Raw genomic sequence first — 15,620 nt, 5'->3', positions numbered from 1 at the left:
AAAGGCTTGGTGGAATCTTCCTCTGAGTCTTAGGGAAACTTGCAAGGAATCAACTGCTTTAAAGCTTGTCTCAGTTTCTGTAGAGGCCAGGGAGGTCCCTCACTCTTTTACTGGATCAGTGGAAGAATAGGGAACATCCAGTACTTTCCTCTTGTTGTCACCAAGCCCCCATTCAGTAGGCTTCTCTCCTTCCCTCTCCAGCAGGGAACAGAAACTAGCTCTTTTCTGCCAAGAGGCCCAAAAAATGAGTTTCAGCCATTTACAATAAAAATGTTGAGAGTCAGCACAGAAGGCATAACTCAGTATAACTGCATCATACTCAATGGGGGGAAAACAGCCGGCACAGGGACAAACAAACCACTCTGTTGTCTAGCCCCAGACCTTTAATTGGGACCACTAAGCCTGAGGCTATCAAGGTATATTTAATCTGGCAGACAGACATCAATATACACTGGCATTCTTGACTGAAAGTTCTTAATTCATAGTATCCCACTAGAAACCCGGTGGAATTTGCTCTGAAAATCTCAGTGCAGTGAAGCCCCCCTCTAACACACCTCGCATCTTCCTTGCCCCAACATTCCCCTTTGCCTCTTATTTGGAATTTTCTCAAAACACTGAACTCCTTCCTTTTCAACTATAGCCAACCAGGGATCATACCAGTTAGCTCATCTGGGTCCCCCCTTTTCCAGGAAATGAAAATTACATCAGCTGTCTATGTTAAAGTATATAGCAAAATTTTAGATTTGTTGATTTTCCACAGAAATTAGACAGCACTCCCTATAACATCCCTTCAAAACTAGCCCCCGAGTTTTGAAACATGTTTCTAGCACATCGTTGGTTAACTATGAAGGCTTTCTTTTAAAAAGAAAAAAAGCATTATACCATCACACTATTTTATGACTGTGCAACCCTTTCCCTTCCTTTTTCCACTTCTAAAAATAAATACAATAGCCGAAAAACTATTTTCCGTCACTTCATCTCTTTTTCTTGGGAACCAGAAAAAGTAATCTCCCCAGATTATTGTCACGGTTACTACAACTAAACTGCCTCCTCAGCATTTATCAGGCAAGTAGCTGCCATTTTTCTTTTAAGACAATATCTCACACAGAAGTCTTTCATCAGTGAATAGCCGTGCTGCACTTACAACTTGCCTTTACATCAATGAATAATTTAAATGGGAGTAATTAAATCCTACAACATATGCACTATTATTCAGTGGAAAAAGGGATGTAACATCCAAACTCATGTTTTCAGTGTAACATTTTATAAACTTCTTTGTTCTAAAGCAATATCTGGTATCAAATAAGTCATCAAACTTTGCTTCAAATAACTCAACATAAAATATACTTTCAGGCTTCATTCTTTTTGCAAATAATTACCTGCCAAGATGTCAGTATTTCGTGCAGCTATTGTTTTAACTTTTATTATTCCTGATTCAGCAGCCTGTAAAGAAGAGACAATAATTAGATCAAAAGCTACTACTCAGGTTGAATAATATGAAAACAATTATTTCAATTTAATCACATGGAGTCATTTAAAAACAGTGTGTGTAGTGGATCTTGCTGTTTGATGGGAGACTGGGCAGAAGTGTGACTAGCAATGAGCCCCATGGAGTGACACCTTGAGGATTCCAAGACTTCAGACAGTGAAGTGCCTTTTTGAAATGTACTGCACACACCAAAGCAAACAGAATGTCCTCTGGAAATGGCGGGTCTCATGCAGTGGAAGAAATGCAGTGTTTTTTTCCCTTTAGGAAGGTGAACCATTGGTGGGTGACTCTGAGTTACTAATGAACCTTTTCATGCCCCTTCTTGCTTGCTTCCTAGATGCAACAGTTGTGTTTGTCATTGATTTGATGAAGTTCTTAAGTTATCAATGCCCACATAGCTTGGACTTTCCCATTGTACATGACTTCATATCAATTTTCCTGTTACTGCACATTCATTCAGAAGATGCGCTCAAAGAAGGGTATATATGCAACATGAAAAGGGACATCTCCTTGTCAACCAACTGCTGTTTCCCTGAGAGGATTGTTCAGGGTCTTTTATGTTCTGCTGTACACTTATTCAAAGAACCAAGACAGGATTACTTAATCAAAGTTGCTTGGAAGAATTTGAGGTATGAAGATTTAACAGTACCCTCCTTTGAGTTTGGATGCATAACTACCCAACAGGCTACAGCAGATCTTTGCAGTTCAAGCAAACATTTGTTTTCTAAGCCAATCAAGGCTCTGTATATTCTACTAATCTATGGCCAAGAACTAATGCTTGACACAAAACTTGATGTCTAAGACTTCACATTTTTAATGCTCATGGAAAAAAATGTTGGCTCTGTCTATTCAAAGCTCTGCAATCACATACAGAGCTTCAGTGCCCTGCACTGATTCCCCTGCTGATCATACTATCCATACTAGGGGATGCACAGAGCTATACATTTTAGGTTCATATATATGGGACTTTAGTGTTTGAGGAGGTATGCTTCATACCTCTGAGTTCTTTTTCTAAAAATCTGAATTTGAATTATTCCTGTACACTAATATGATATTTTGTACTTATTTTTAACATCTGTTAAACTGTCTGGTTTTATTATGTCTATGCTTTGAATAAATTAAAATGGATTCATTAAAAAAAACGGTGTGTGTAATTTTTCTTTCCATGGTTGCAGAAATTGCTTCCACCAAAAGTAGAATCTAATGGCCTAGTTTCTTTCCCATAAGACCACTGCCATGATCCAAAGGGTGTGTTTGACTACGTATGCACAAACACACACAGCAATTTATTTGCAAAGTTTCTCATTCATTGTATCCCTTATATTTTAAATCAATTTTAAATTAGTTTCAAATTCTGGAACAAAATATATTTAATGAATACTATTTCACTGCAAGCAGCTCCTGGGATAGGTTGTGTCTAGGTATAGCAGCTTACATTTTTAACTGCTTGACTGTACAAGAACATATTAAGCTACCTTACATGGAGTCAAGTTATCTAATTCAACACTGGCTCCTTTAACTGGCAATGGGTCTCCAGTATCTAAGAGAAAGGTATTTTCCAACACCGGCTACCTGAAATCCTTCAACTGAAGATGCCAGAAATTCAGTCTGGCACTGTCTGCATGTAGATCTGTGGTCTACCATTATCCCACACCACATTTGAAACACCACAGATTTCACATGTACCCAAGAGCAATCTTGCTAAAGCAGCATAAAATCGATATGCTAAAATATCTATCTTGCTGTGACTGCAAAAATATCAACATATTCTAATTTCAGTATTTACTCGTACTCATCATCTAGAAATTGGCATATTATATGAAATCAAAGCTGACAAATTTGGTCACAGCACTAACTCTTCACAAAGACCAGATTACGTGCTGCATAACTGACATGAAATCATGAATTTTTCATGATATTTTATGTAGTCTATTTTTAAACTGCCCTGACCTGAGCAGCCCAGGCTAGCCCAATCTCATCAGATCTTGGAAGCTAAGCAGGGTTAGCCCTGGTTAGTACTTGGATATGAGACCACCAAGCAAAGTCCAGTGTAACTACACAGAAGCAGGAAATGGCAAAATACCTCTATTCATCTCTTGCCTTGAAAACCTTATGGGGTGGCCAGAACTTGGCTCTGACTTGATGGCACTTTCCGCCACCAATTTTAAACCACACTTGCCTGCGCTGCTTTGAGGTGTCTAGGGATGCCAGGTTGCTCACTGTCCTGCCCCTGGCCAAATGAGCCTGTGGAGATGGAGAACATCACCATAGTGTTTTCACCATAAAGATCAGGAAAGTCCTAACGTATCGTGAAATGTAGCTTTGTGTACTCCCTGCCAACCACGTGACACGAAGGGATGGAGATGCCTGACTCCTAAAAGCTTCATGCAGACTGTATCTGGCTTGGGTGACTCATGCAGAGCACATGGATGGATGTGCCCAGGCAAACTGCAAGAAGCACCCAGCTGAGCCATGTAAGATGTGGGGCTAGCCAGCTGACAGGCTGTCTCTGTGCCCTCCTTTGCTTTGGGGCCCTTTTCTTCCTCAAAGTCCAACCCTGCTTGCTTGTGTTCCGGCTTCTTGGTGTTGCATAAAGGACTAAAAATCCCACCCTGAAGAATTTTAGGAGCATGTTAGTTTCAGGACTCCTACTAAGCATGCCACAGTCAGTCCTCCCTACAGTGGAGAGTGCTATTTCCTTTTATTTTTCCTTTGGTGTTTTCTCTGTGGGGCCAGGGTGACGTCCGAGAGCTGTGCCAGTATTGCTGGGCATGAGCTGATTGCTTATATCATATCACAATAATCATCATCTATATAAGATTTCCCAAGTGCGGGAACTCTTATGTAGAGCTACTGCCTTTTACTGACAGAAATCAAGCCTAGAACGCTTAATTGACTAGCAAGTGCCACGAGGGCCTTCCATTTTTTTTTTTTAACTACAGGCGTTCCTTTTATCATTTTTGTTCCCAAACCTAAAAACAAAATAAAAAAGACAAAAAGAAGCCTGTAGATGGATCTGGGTAGTTGCATTATGCATTCCAGTGACAGTTGCTCTCAGATCCTTAGAGGTGGATCATCTTTGGTATTTCTTTTTTCTGCTATGCTATACTGACACCATGTCAGTGATGCACTAAGTTAGAACTGAGCTGTAAAATATTTTTAATACTTCTAAATATTACCAGGAAATCCAACACAGATATTTTTATAGCTTTGGGTTGAAATTTAATACAAGTAATTTTGATCATTGTTCATGGTTAAAAACCAAAAGTTAATTTTCAGTTTGGTTTGAATGGATGATTAAGTGGATTTTCCCTTAACTATAAATCTCCTTGAAAAAATGAAATGTCAATAATATTTCAAGAATTTTTATGAATGCCTGTAAGCTTTATGTAATACTTTCAGTTTCAAAAATGTGTGACTTTGCAAGTCGTCACCCAGCTCACACACATTCAAACAAGTTGCCTCAGTGTGAATGCCAGAGTGCTGTGTGTACTACTTGTTTAGTTTAATTACTCTGTTAGTATCGTATGCTTCTGAAATGAAATTTTATTGTAGTCATCTGAGCCCTGCCATGATTGTAAATGATAGCCTAGTTAGCAGTCCAATGTAATGCTACATTTTTCATATTAACGATCTGTCAGAATCACAATCTTCTATTACCTCAGCTTTAAACCTCATCTTGTCTCCTAGCACTAGACTTATTCTGCACAGAGTGACAAACTTAGCAAAGGAAAAAATCAAAACTGCCTGAAGATGTGTGCGTCCACATGAGCTCTATACTTTCTTGGATGAAAGAGAAAAATGTCATACTATCACTAAATGACTTGTACAGATCTGCTGCATTCGGATCAAATTGCAGGTTTTAAAAAAACAATGCAAAATGCTGGACAAACACGTGAAATGTAGTTGTCACAACCAATGTGTACAAATTTAAAAATTAATACAAATTCAAATTTATTGCTAAATACTTATTAAAATATTTTTGACTTGCTCCACCAAATCAGCTTTAAATTCCCCCAAATCTTGATAAAAACTCATATGTAAACTACAATGTGATTTTTAAAAAATAAAATATGATATAAAATAATAACTAGGATCTGATCAAAAACAAAGATAGAAATAGATAATATTGGCTTACTTGTCACACCAAAATAAAACCTCCTTACCCCTCCCCACATGATTTCATGTGTATGTTGAATAGGATTGGATTTATGATGGAACATTTTAGAACACCACAGTTCAAAGCATGGGGGAAATTACAGTACTCTCCTAGAACCAGATTTTGGACCTCCTGAAAAAATCATCCTTTCATCTGAAGCAGTACAGAAGGATACCATGGTTGGTGGTACTAAAAGTTGCTGAGAGGTCCAGGGATAGATACATCCTCATCTATTTCCTGGCACAGGTCACCAACTAAGGCAACATGCAGTTTCAGTAACTAAATCAGATCAAAAGTCATAAAGATAAAGATTCAGATAATTCATTTAATTCAACAAAGTCTGGAATTCAGAGACCACCAAAACAACATCATGGGGAAAACCTTGGTTCGCAGCCTTAGAGGACTGCTGCCACACCAATGAGATAATAGGTAATGCACTGTATGGACCTGTTGTCTGCTTTGATAAGAAGTAGCTTTGTGTGTTCATGTTCCTGAAGCTAAATATAAGGGAGACCACTAAAAAGAACAATCCATTAATTTTAACTATATTTTGTTTATTTTATAATTTCTAACTGCCTTTATAGGAGGGGGGGACTTCTTGAAGTGGAAAATTAAATACCCGGCTGACACTGGAATATCCACACGTAAACTCTGTTATAGGAAGAATATAGGCAGAAGATATATGACAAAAAATGCTCCAAATTTTTCTTATTCCACATACAACTGCTACATCAATAGATACTTGAGGTACAATCCAGGCAAATTTAGGGAGAGTTCTAAGTACTTAATTTTGGTTAGATCAAGGCCTTAGTGTTCAGGATAAGACTGGACATCTAAAATGGTCCGGGGGGGGGGGAGCGTCAAAGCGTCTCCCCCAAATTCCACCCCCTTGGAAATGCTGCTTTGCCTCCCCTGTAGACTTGCCACTCCACTCTGAGATCCTCCCCCAAAAAGCTTCCCTGTACCTCTCTCCTCTCCATGTGGCATTTTTCAGCAGCAGTACTCCCTAATGCTGCCTCAGCTTCATGCTGCCCTTGCTACAGAAGCTCTCCTTGGCCCATACAGCATGGTTGACATAGGAGCTGCAGTACACAGCTCAACACTATCTGACAGGCCCCACAGCACCTCGGTGAAGCACCTGATTCAGCTGGCTGTGCCACCTGCTTCTCTGGCAGCTACAGCTCTTCATCGCCCAGCCCTGGTGCTCCCAGGTGGCTTCTGCTGAGCTGCACCAGCAGCGGATGATGATCTAAGGCTGCCAGTGACGGTGAGATTCTGAATGCAGGTTGTGCTGGAGCTTTGCCTGAGTCCCCCCAGCATCAGAAGCCTTGGATCATTATCCACAGTTGGCACAAGGTGGCAACAGCTGAGGCTTAGGCAATGTGATTTAGGCTTAGAAGTGGGAGCTGCTGCAGCAGCCCACAGCAGGGTCACTAGGCTGGTCCAGTGATGTGGGTCTGGGTACTGCAGCTCCTACATGGGTCACGATGTCTGGGCTGGAGAGGGCTACGGCAGCCTACCAGAGAGGGTGAAGCGAGGCTCAGGCAGCATTGACAAGCCCTGCTGCCAAAAAGCCCCAGGTAGAGGTCGTGGAATCAATATAGGAGTGGCGGGGACTCAGGGACAGCAGCAGGCCACAGGGATTCCCAGCGATATTAAGGGCCACTTCACCCCACTTGTGTTTTACTCTATGGTAGCTACTTAGCTGAGTTCACTATGGAAACTTTAGTATGGAGCAGTTTGCCTTCTGTGAAGCACCAAGATAGATCATTCTGCTAAACTTTAGAAATCCGATAATTACAGGAAAAAACTGCTGCCTTGGAAAATAAGTGTAAAGAAACATGAAGCACAAACTGATGTTTTCTTCCTGAATGCACACTTGAATAAAAATGTCACTCACAGATCTTAAGTGTCTTAATAATGATTATAGAAATTTGGCTGTGAAATTTATTGACTGCAAACTGATTATTTTAATAATAGTTGGTAATGAATGGGAAGGCAACAGCAAACCACCTCTAAACATGTCTTGCCTTGAAAACCCTACTGGGTTGCCATACATCAACTGCGACTTGATGGCACTTCACACACACATACAATTAATGTGTACCAGATTACTAGTCTACTCAAAATTAGATGTGACTTCTTGCAAGGAGTGAAACATTCAGCTATCAGGGTTCCATAGTATGGAAAGCATCTTCAATATTTTAAAATCCCACACAACAATTGTCAGCACTGCTATAAATCAACTGCCATATGATTACATGTTTCAGTGTTCAATTGCACAAAGACTGGTTATACTTGATCTGTTAGTCTTTGCATGTGTTTCCAAAAAAGGGATTTCAAATTTCTTGATTTGTATAGTACAGCAAGAGCCTCTGAAAACTAGCAAGTTATCTAGTTAACATAAATAAAATATTTTACCTTTTATGCAGCTCCCAATATTTTGACCCTAAGCTACTCCTACTCAAAACAGAACCCCTATCTTATTCACATGATAGCCCTGACAAATTCCACTAACAGAAGGGTACACCATGCCTGCTTTTTAAGGCCACCTACAATCATAACACTCATTCTCCAGATAAAATTATATAACTTTAGGGATAACTGAGTCTAAAGAGCATTACTAATGTTGCTACAGGTATATAAACACAACCATCGTTTGGTTATGCACGTGCATCTACTAGTCACAGGTTCTGAAACACTGAGAGCACAAGAGACATAAAAGGCAAATGAGTGTCATGGGCAACCAAGCACACAACCCCAAATAGATTCCAAAATAATTTCCTTACCAAACAGTGACATTTAGGCATAGCAATATGATCAGAACCAATAAATAATTTACTAGTAGACTTTTTAAAACTAGAAGTTACTGCTTTCATTTCTGTAGAAGAAAATTTAAGGATTTTCAATGCATCTTAGGCCCAAACCAAATGTAACAATTTTTAAAGGGCTCAGATCTGGGCTCCCCAGACCCAACTTGCATTCCCTGCAGCTTGCAGGGAATTCATTAAAATTAAGGTTTTGTCTATGGTTGAAAAGGCCCAACTGCTTTCTCACAGTCTCTATTAGCCTGCTTTTAGTCTGTACTCCTAGACAGCAGATACTTCACAGTAACCTGACCCTTTTTAAAAACTGCAGTCCTAGCTGAGATTCAGAGTGCTGATGATTGCTAGAAAAGCACTGCTCTTAAAGATAAACCATCAGCATAAAATAACAATCTAAATAACCCGTCTGTGCAGATTGGCAACAGAGAGAAAAGTTAACTAATTTGCTTGCTCCTATCACCTAACTGAATTACTGTGATGTCAAACCACCTGATCACAATAAAAATATGGGGTCTATATAATTTAAGAGCTCTAAGAAAGCAACACTTAAAAAAAAAGTATTTCTGATAGAAAAAAAATTCTAACATCATTTTTGGTATACAGATTTGTTGTGATGAATGCTGAATACAGCACACATGATTTTATACCTCTATAAATTTTTGAAGAAAGGACCAATCACCATATTTTATAGCATACAAATACAACCCAGGCTTTTCCAACAAAAGTCTAATGGTGGACAGAATAAGATTCCTTAAGCCATGCAGTGGGTGGACAGACTACTGGTAAAATTCTCAAGTATACTTGGCATTTTAAATACACCTTCCTATCCCAAAAGCTTCTATAGGCACATATGCGAATACATTGCTAATTTTTCTTAAAAGGTGATTAAAGGTATTTGGACTTTCTGTGAGTAAACAGAGGAATGGGGGCTCCATGAAATTGTAGCTGTGAGATGGTGGAGCCACACAGCAAACTGTCTGAGTCGAGTAAATAGCCATATGCCAGTGCTACACAAACTGAAACATTACGTATCTACAGAATATTAGGTGCTAATGTAAGTTTGAATGATTCTGTCGTGCAAGCCAAAATTTGACTACTAGCTGAAGCATTTTAGTTTATAGGGTTTCAATGCATCCTTCAAGGATGGAAAAGCTGTCACAATTTTACTGCTAGAATTCTTACGCCCTGCAGGGGCTGATCCTGCTTGGGGCTGCAGCATAAGAGGGAAGGGCTCCTGTTCCCCACTCAAGCCATTCTCATAAGCCCAAATGTCCAACGGCATTCTTCAATGTACTCCAATATATAACTTTAAGAATCCATGGAAGGTGAAATCAGTTAAAGGCTACATCCCTCCCCCATACACACTTACTTTGAAGTAGGCCCTAGTGAACTAAATTGAATTTCTGAGTAGACATGTGGGGGGGGGGATATCCAATTTTGCACAATACATTCTATTCTTCTGTAGACCACAGACCCTGATAAATTACATGCTGCTAAAATAAATCAGACCAGTTATGCAATATTAAAAGTAAAATTGCTGCCTTGTTCCTACTAATGAAGAAACATTTTCAATAGCATTCACTAGTGGGTTAAAACAATTGGTTAACATTCTTTGTGCAATTAGTACCATGCAGTTCAATCCTAATTTAGAAGCAAGCCTGCACTGCAGGCTAACAAAGACGACTCTATTTTTAACACAACGTTTATCAACAGAGATATGCAACATAATACAACTATCATCCAATTTATACTTTATTCTACCTTAGCATTTTAAAACATGTATATTTTTCAATTACTATCAATTTTCTAGCTTCCTACAATAGCTCATCTTGATACCAAGATCTTCAGCATTTTATAGTAAACTAGAGAAAGCTTCCACAGGTAAGTAGAATTCTTTGGAAAACCATCACTGAAAATGTCTTGCTTGGCCTTCCATCTGATCAGTCAATCATTCCATTTTGTCGCTTTCTGAGGAACTGACTGCAATACCTACTGCAGCCAGCCTGGCAAACCAACCCACTAAACTAGAACCTGGTAGATTCCAGCTAAATACTGTGAATCATTTGTGCAGAAGGTTTTGGGTTCAAGTCACAAAATGTATCCAGTACAAGTTTTCTAGAGTCCTAAAATATTCACAATAATGCCATAACCCTCAAACACCTTTTTATGACGGCTACTTTTAATGGGTATTATTAATTCATATTTTACAGCTTAAGAGTGTGTCTTTTTATAAAATGAATAGCGCTTTAACCACTATTACCAGAGAGGTTTATTGTACCCATGTAATGTATAGCAATCTTTAGGTCTGCATTCATATAAACTTCATGCTAATCACGGCAAAGCATTGCAACCTCAGCTAATGTTAACATACGGTTAAAATGTCTTCTGACAGCACATAAGTATTTGCCTCCCCCCCCCCATGTTTTAAAGTATGTTTTTAATCTATGTTTTACGATTATAATGTTGTAACCCACTATGAGCCCGGCTTGCCGGGAGTGAGGACGTGCTATAAGTGTGAATAATAAATAAATAAATAAACATCTTAAAGGGGCCCGTTATGCTGGCAATAGCTGTTATAGCATTCATTAAAATGTCTTAACTTAATTAAAACGATTCCACAATCAAATATGCCTGGAGAGGGCAATATCCTAAAACAAACAGACCTCAGATTTAAGTGACAGACTCAGAGATCTTTCTTTACAAACAGCAGAAAAACTGTGTGGCCTTCTAGTGAACAGAAGGGGGAGACAAGAGAACAGCAGAATTTCGGTGAAGTATTCCATCCCCTGATGTGAGTTGGATTCTGGCTTAACAGGCAGGAGTTGCATATTATTAAAGCATTCCAAGAAGGAAAGGAAGTTGGCCTCTTTCTTCAGATGCATACTGACTAGATCGTCAACATATCTGGCTTGGAACGCACTATATGAAGTATTAGCAGCTCTCTTTCTAACTATTCAGTGTATTAATAAAGTGACAGAAAGGTGTCACAGTGGATTAAACAAACACACAAATTATCTCCAAAAATATAATGGGCATAAACAGGGATTATGGCTAAAGTCAAGCCCAACACTATTTTCTGATTAACTCACACATCTCACCTTCAACATTAAAAGTATTTCACTTTACAAAAAGAAATCTTAGTTTATATTGACCATGCTTATGCATATCAAACAATCAGTCACTAAGCATCAATCATCCTCAACTAACAAAAAAAAATTGTTACAAGGAACTATGATCTCACAACAAATCTTACTATTAAAACAGACTTTTCAGGATAACAGTACTGAAAAGTTAGCCTCTACCTAACTAATCCACAATGCTCCTAAGGTTTCAAAACTTGATATACTAGAATAGGTGCATAAGGTAACAGAAATATATGGTAAAAGATTCTCAAAAGTATGTAAATGCACAGAGGTACCACATTCAAATACTGATATACCTTACTAACAGTAACCATGTCACACCATGTTATCAAAGCCCTTTAGTGAAAAGAGCAAAAGAAAACCCTTAGCGTTAGAGCTGGGGGATCTGTCAGTTCACAAACAACATTTTATATGCAAGACTGTAACTGATCAGTTTTGCACATTATGATAAGGACAGCAGACAATGGAAGCATGAATTACCTAACTGTGGGTGACATAATTGTTGTCACACACAAGCTCACAAGAACAGAGAAATGATAGCTGCAAAGACTCCGGAGCTATCACTCATTTTCAAAATTCTGATATGCTACCAAAGCTGGGAGATCCAGTCCACTAACTAGTTGAAAAGTTGAAAAGTATCATGCTAACTACACGAATACAGCCTGAAACGTTTATTTATCAAGCATGTCAAAGAAACCTTTGTATGTATTAATAAGAAAGTTTGAAATGTATAAGAATCAAAAAAAGGAAACATTGCAAAAAGTACACCTGCTTCGGTCTGTCAGGCCTTAACCACCACGAGCCTTCAAAGAGGAATTACAACTTGTTGAAGTTGTCTGATAACCAAAGCATTCAGGCATGTCTGTACAGAGAAAACGTCAACTGTGCTGAAAAAGTTATCGAAAAAAGTCATCATGGCCAGGTACTAAAAAGTTCGTCCACTAGAGACCGAAGCCTTCAAAGAGTGAGATGCAACCCCAGACCCTTTCGACTAGAGAGCAGGAAGCGGTGGACTTGGACAACAACACACTTTGCAATGCAAACCATCCTTTCCGAGTTCTGCGCCGGATCGGCGTTCAGTTCGGGAGGGAGAGCAAAGAGGCGCCCTTCTCCCCCCACCCAGACCCCTCCAAAGCCGATTCTGTGCCGGCGCAGGAGGAACCACAACGAGTTCACGAGCGAGTTTTCTGCCCCAGACACACCCCCATCTCGCACAGCGCCACAGGCACTTCCCGGGGTCGGCCCTCGCCGGCCCCCTTCTCCCCAAGGGCTCCTCACCTCCTTGACGGGCGGGAATTTCTTGCGGCACTCCATGCTCAGGGCCCGCAGGTCGCCCTGCATGTTTTCCAGGAGCTTCTTCACGGCCTCAGGACTGCTGGTGCCGGCCATAGCTCCGCCGCGTTGCGAAAACGGCGGGAGCGGCGGCAGCAGCAGCGACGCGACGCCGACAAGGGGGAGGCCGCCCGAGCCAGCGTCGCCGTCTTCTGAGGTGGCGTGAGGGGAAGGCGGCGGCGCCGCGAAGGAGAAAGGCCGCGCGTGCCCAGGCCGGCCCTGCCGCGTCCACGTCCGCTCCCACAATGCTGGGCGCCGCCGCCGCACGTCAGCCCCGCTTCCGCACGCAGCGGCCCGGGAAGGGGCGGGGCGGCGCGGGGAGAGCTCGCTGGGGAGCTGCGGTCCCGCAAGCTCGGGGAGCGGCGGGCTCTGAGGGGCGCGGGGCCCAAGCGTTGCGGGAGCAGAGGCGGATCTGTTGTAAAGCTCATGAAGCTGAAGCTTCAGGGGCCCCCTCATCCCAGAGGGGCCCCCTGAAGCAACTTTTTTTTAATGTGAATTTCTCCACAAAATCGATGGAGTTTTTTTTTAGCGATAGACTCATAAGCCAATGGGTTGAAGTACTTTAATACCCATTTCATCTGGCCTGAAAGTGTCCCTGTAATTGGTCAAATTTCAAAATTTTGTCAGGGGCTTGCAGCACTCGAACCCCCAGCTGTAAGGGCTTACTGAGCTCACCAGAATCTATTCATAGCCTATATTTTGGCAGCTGGATCCTGGAATCCTTTGTTGATGCACGGCTTAATAGTTCTATAGTTTTATTCCATCACTGTATGGCCCATTTTCAAGGACTCCATCCCACCACTCTGTTCTCCACCATTTGGGCCTCAAGGTCCTTGCAAGGGCAGCCAGGCCCTTTGGACCTTGCTGGATGTTGCCCTGTTGTTGCTGGTTACGAAGGGGCCCCCATAACAGTTCAAGCTTCAGGGCCCCCAAAATGTAGGTCTGCCACTGTGCAGGAGCAGAGCCTCCCTTGAGGCAAATGCTCTGGCCTGCACCACAGGGGGATGGACAGTGCCTCAGCCCCGAGCCCCCATAGCGTGCCAACCTGTGGAATCACGTGAGTAAATTCCAGCTGGTGGGGGTCCTGGCAGGGCGCCTCTCTTTCTGGACATCCCCATTCCTTGTCTCTATTTCATTTTTAGAGGTGCCGGAGTCACTTCCTCGGGCCTGCCCTGACCCAAAATAAGGGGACTTAATGGGGGTTACCTGCGTTATTTAATTACCGTAGGCGTAGCAACGAGAGGAACCTCAAGTATCAGACGCTTGTCAAGCTGTTAAAGTATGTTTTTAAAAAAATATTTTTTAAAAAACTGTCAAAGTATGGCAGGCTTCATTTCTGCCACGTCCTATTAAGCTTTATATCGTAAACTCATCCCTTTGACAAGGGTTCATAGTTACTCTAAAAGAATGCTTGCAGGATATTATTAGATTCTCACTTTGATAAGGAAATCATAGCTACTCTTCAGATTAATGATTGAAGTGGCCCCCCTGTATGGTGTAGTGGTTAAGAGCGGCAAACTCTAATCTGGAAAACCGGGTTTGATTCCCCACTCCTCCACATGCAGCCTGTTGGGTAACCTTGGGCTAGTCACAGTTCTCTTCAAACTCTCTCAGCCCCACTTACCAAATGAGGTGTCTGTTGTGGGGAGGGAAAGGGAAGGAAATTGTAAGCTGCTTTGCTTTCAAGTAGAGAAAAGTGGGGTATAAAAACCAACCCTTCTTCTAATTTACAGTGTCAGTCACTCTTGCAGAAAGGTATTGACTGTATAGTAGTGCTGGCCAAGTGTACACACTTGATGTCTACAGAACAAAACAGTAGTCCAGTGCCATCTTAGTGACTGATAATATTTATTTGAGCGTGAGCTTTTGTGAGACAGATCTCATTTCTTCAGATATCTGAAGAACTGCTACCCCACTGGAGACAAGAACCCCTTCCTCCATGCTACAAATGGCAGTTCAGTTCTCTTCATGCATCCGCTGGCTCCTGAGACCCAAACTTTGCAGACAGAGATGCCTTTGTTTAAAATAAAAAGCAGCCTCCAAGAATCATCATCTCGGCAGCAGCCCTGTGAACAGACATGATTAACTGCATGATTTATGCACATGATTAACTGACTGCCTTCAACAGGGCTACTCACATGCCTCCAAAATTATTGTAATAATTATAATAACATCCTGCCACTTACTTTTAATTGTGATTTGCAATCCAATCCTAAATGTATCTGAGGTAAACACATACAAAAATACTGATGATGGTGCCAGCATTGTACTTAAATGGACGTTATAATTCCTGTATAAAGTTTCTCTCTATGTTTGCTAATTAGTTTTGATAGTAGCAACTACTATTACTAAGCTGGCAGGAGATGACCTCACATTCAGTTAAGACAGGGGTCGGCAAACTCATTAGTCAAAAGAGCCAAATATCAACAGTACAAAGATTGAGATTTCTTTTGAGAGCCAAATTTCTTAAACTTAAACTATATAGGTAGGTACACTGTTTATTAACTTAATAAACTTTAATTGAAGTTTTAAGTCTTAATTAAACTATAGGTACACTGAATAAAACTTGATATCATACTTAATAGTGATCTTATTTATTGATAAAAATTAAATTGTAAGTCCCTGCCATTTCCCCCTCCCCGTCCGGAGTCCTCGTCTGGAGGCCTGGTCTA

At 41.0% G+C, this 15,620-nt stretch overlaps 1 protein-coding gene across 4 annotated transcripts in view; it reads right to left on the bottom strand.

The window, feature by feature from the left end:
- The window catches only part of MON2 (MON2 homolog, regulator of endosome-to-Golgi trafficking), a 63,911-nt gene extending 50,887 nt beyond the window's left edge, over window positions 1–13,024 (bottom strand). For all 4 annotated transcript variants that reach the window (XM_056847633.1, XM_056847634.1, XM_056847635.1 and 1 more), the window contains exons 1-2: window positions 12,895–13,024; window positions 1,380–1,443 (exon numbers count right to left, since the gene is read on the bottom strand). In XM_056847633.1, the coding sequence (XP_056703611.1) occupies window positions 1,380–1,443; window positions 12,895–13,005 (175 nt within the window). In that variant the 5' untranslated portion in view covers window positions 13,006–13,024. The remainder of the gene's footprint in view (window positions 1–1,379; window positions 1,444–12,894) is intronic.
- Window positions 13,025–15,620: the final 2,596 nt, after the last annotated feature.

The sequence above is a fragment of the Euleptes europaea genome, chromosome 3 (assembly GCF_029931775.1).
Source record: "Euleptes europaea isolate rEulEur1 chromosome 3, rEulEur1.hap1, whole genome shotgun sequence".
In the NCBI taxonomy this organism is placed as follows: Eukaryota; Metazoa; Chordata; class Lepidosauria; order Squamata; family Sphaerodactylidae; genus Euleptes; species Euleptes europaea.
The sequence above is the reverse complement of the archived record's forward strand: the minus strand, read 5'-3'. Positions and strand labels throughout refer to the sequence as shown.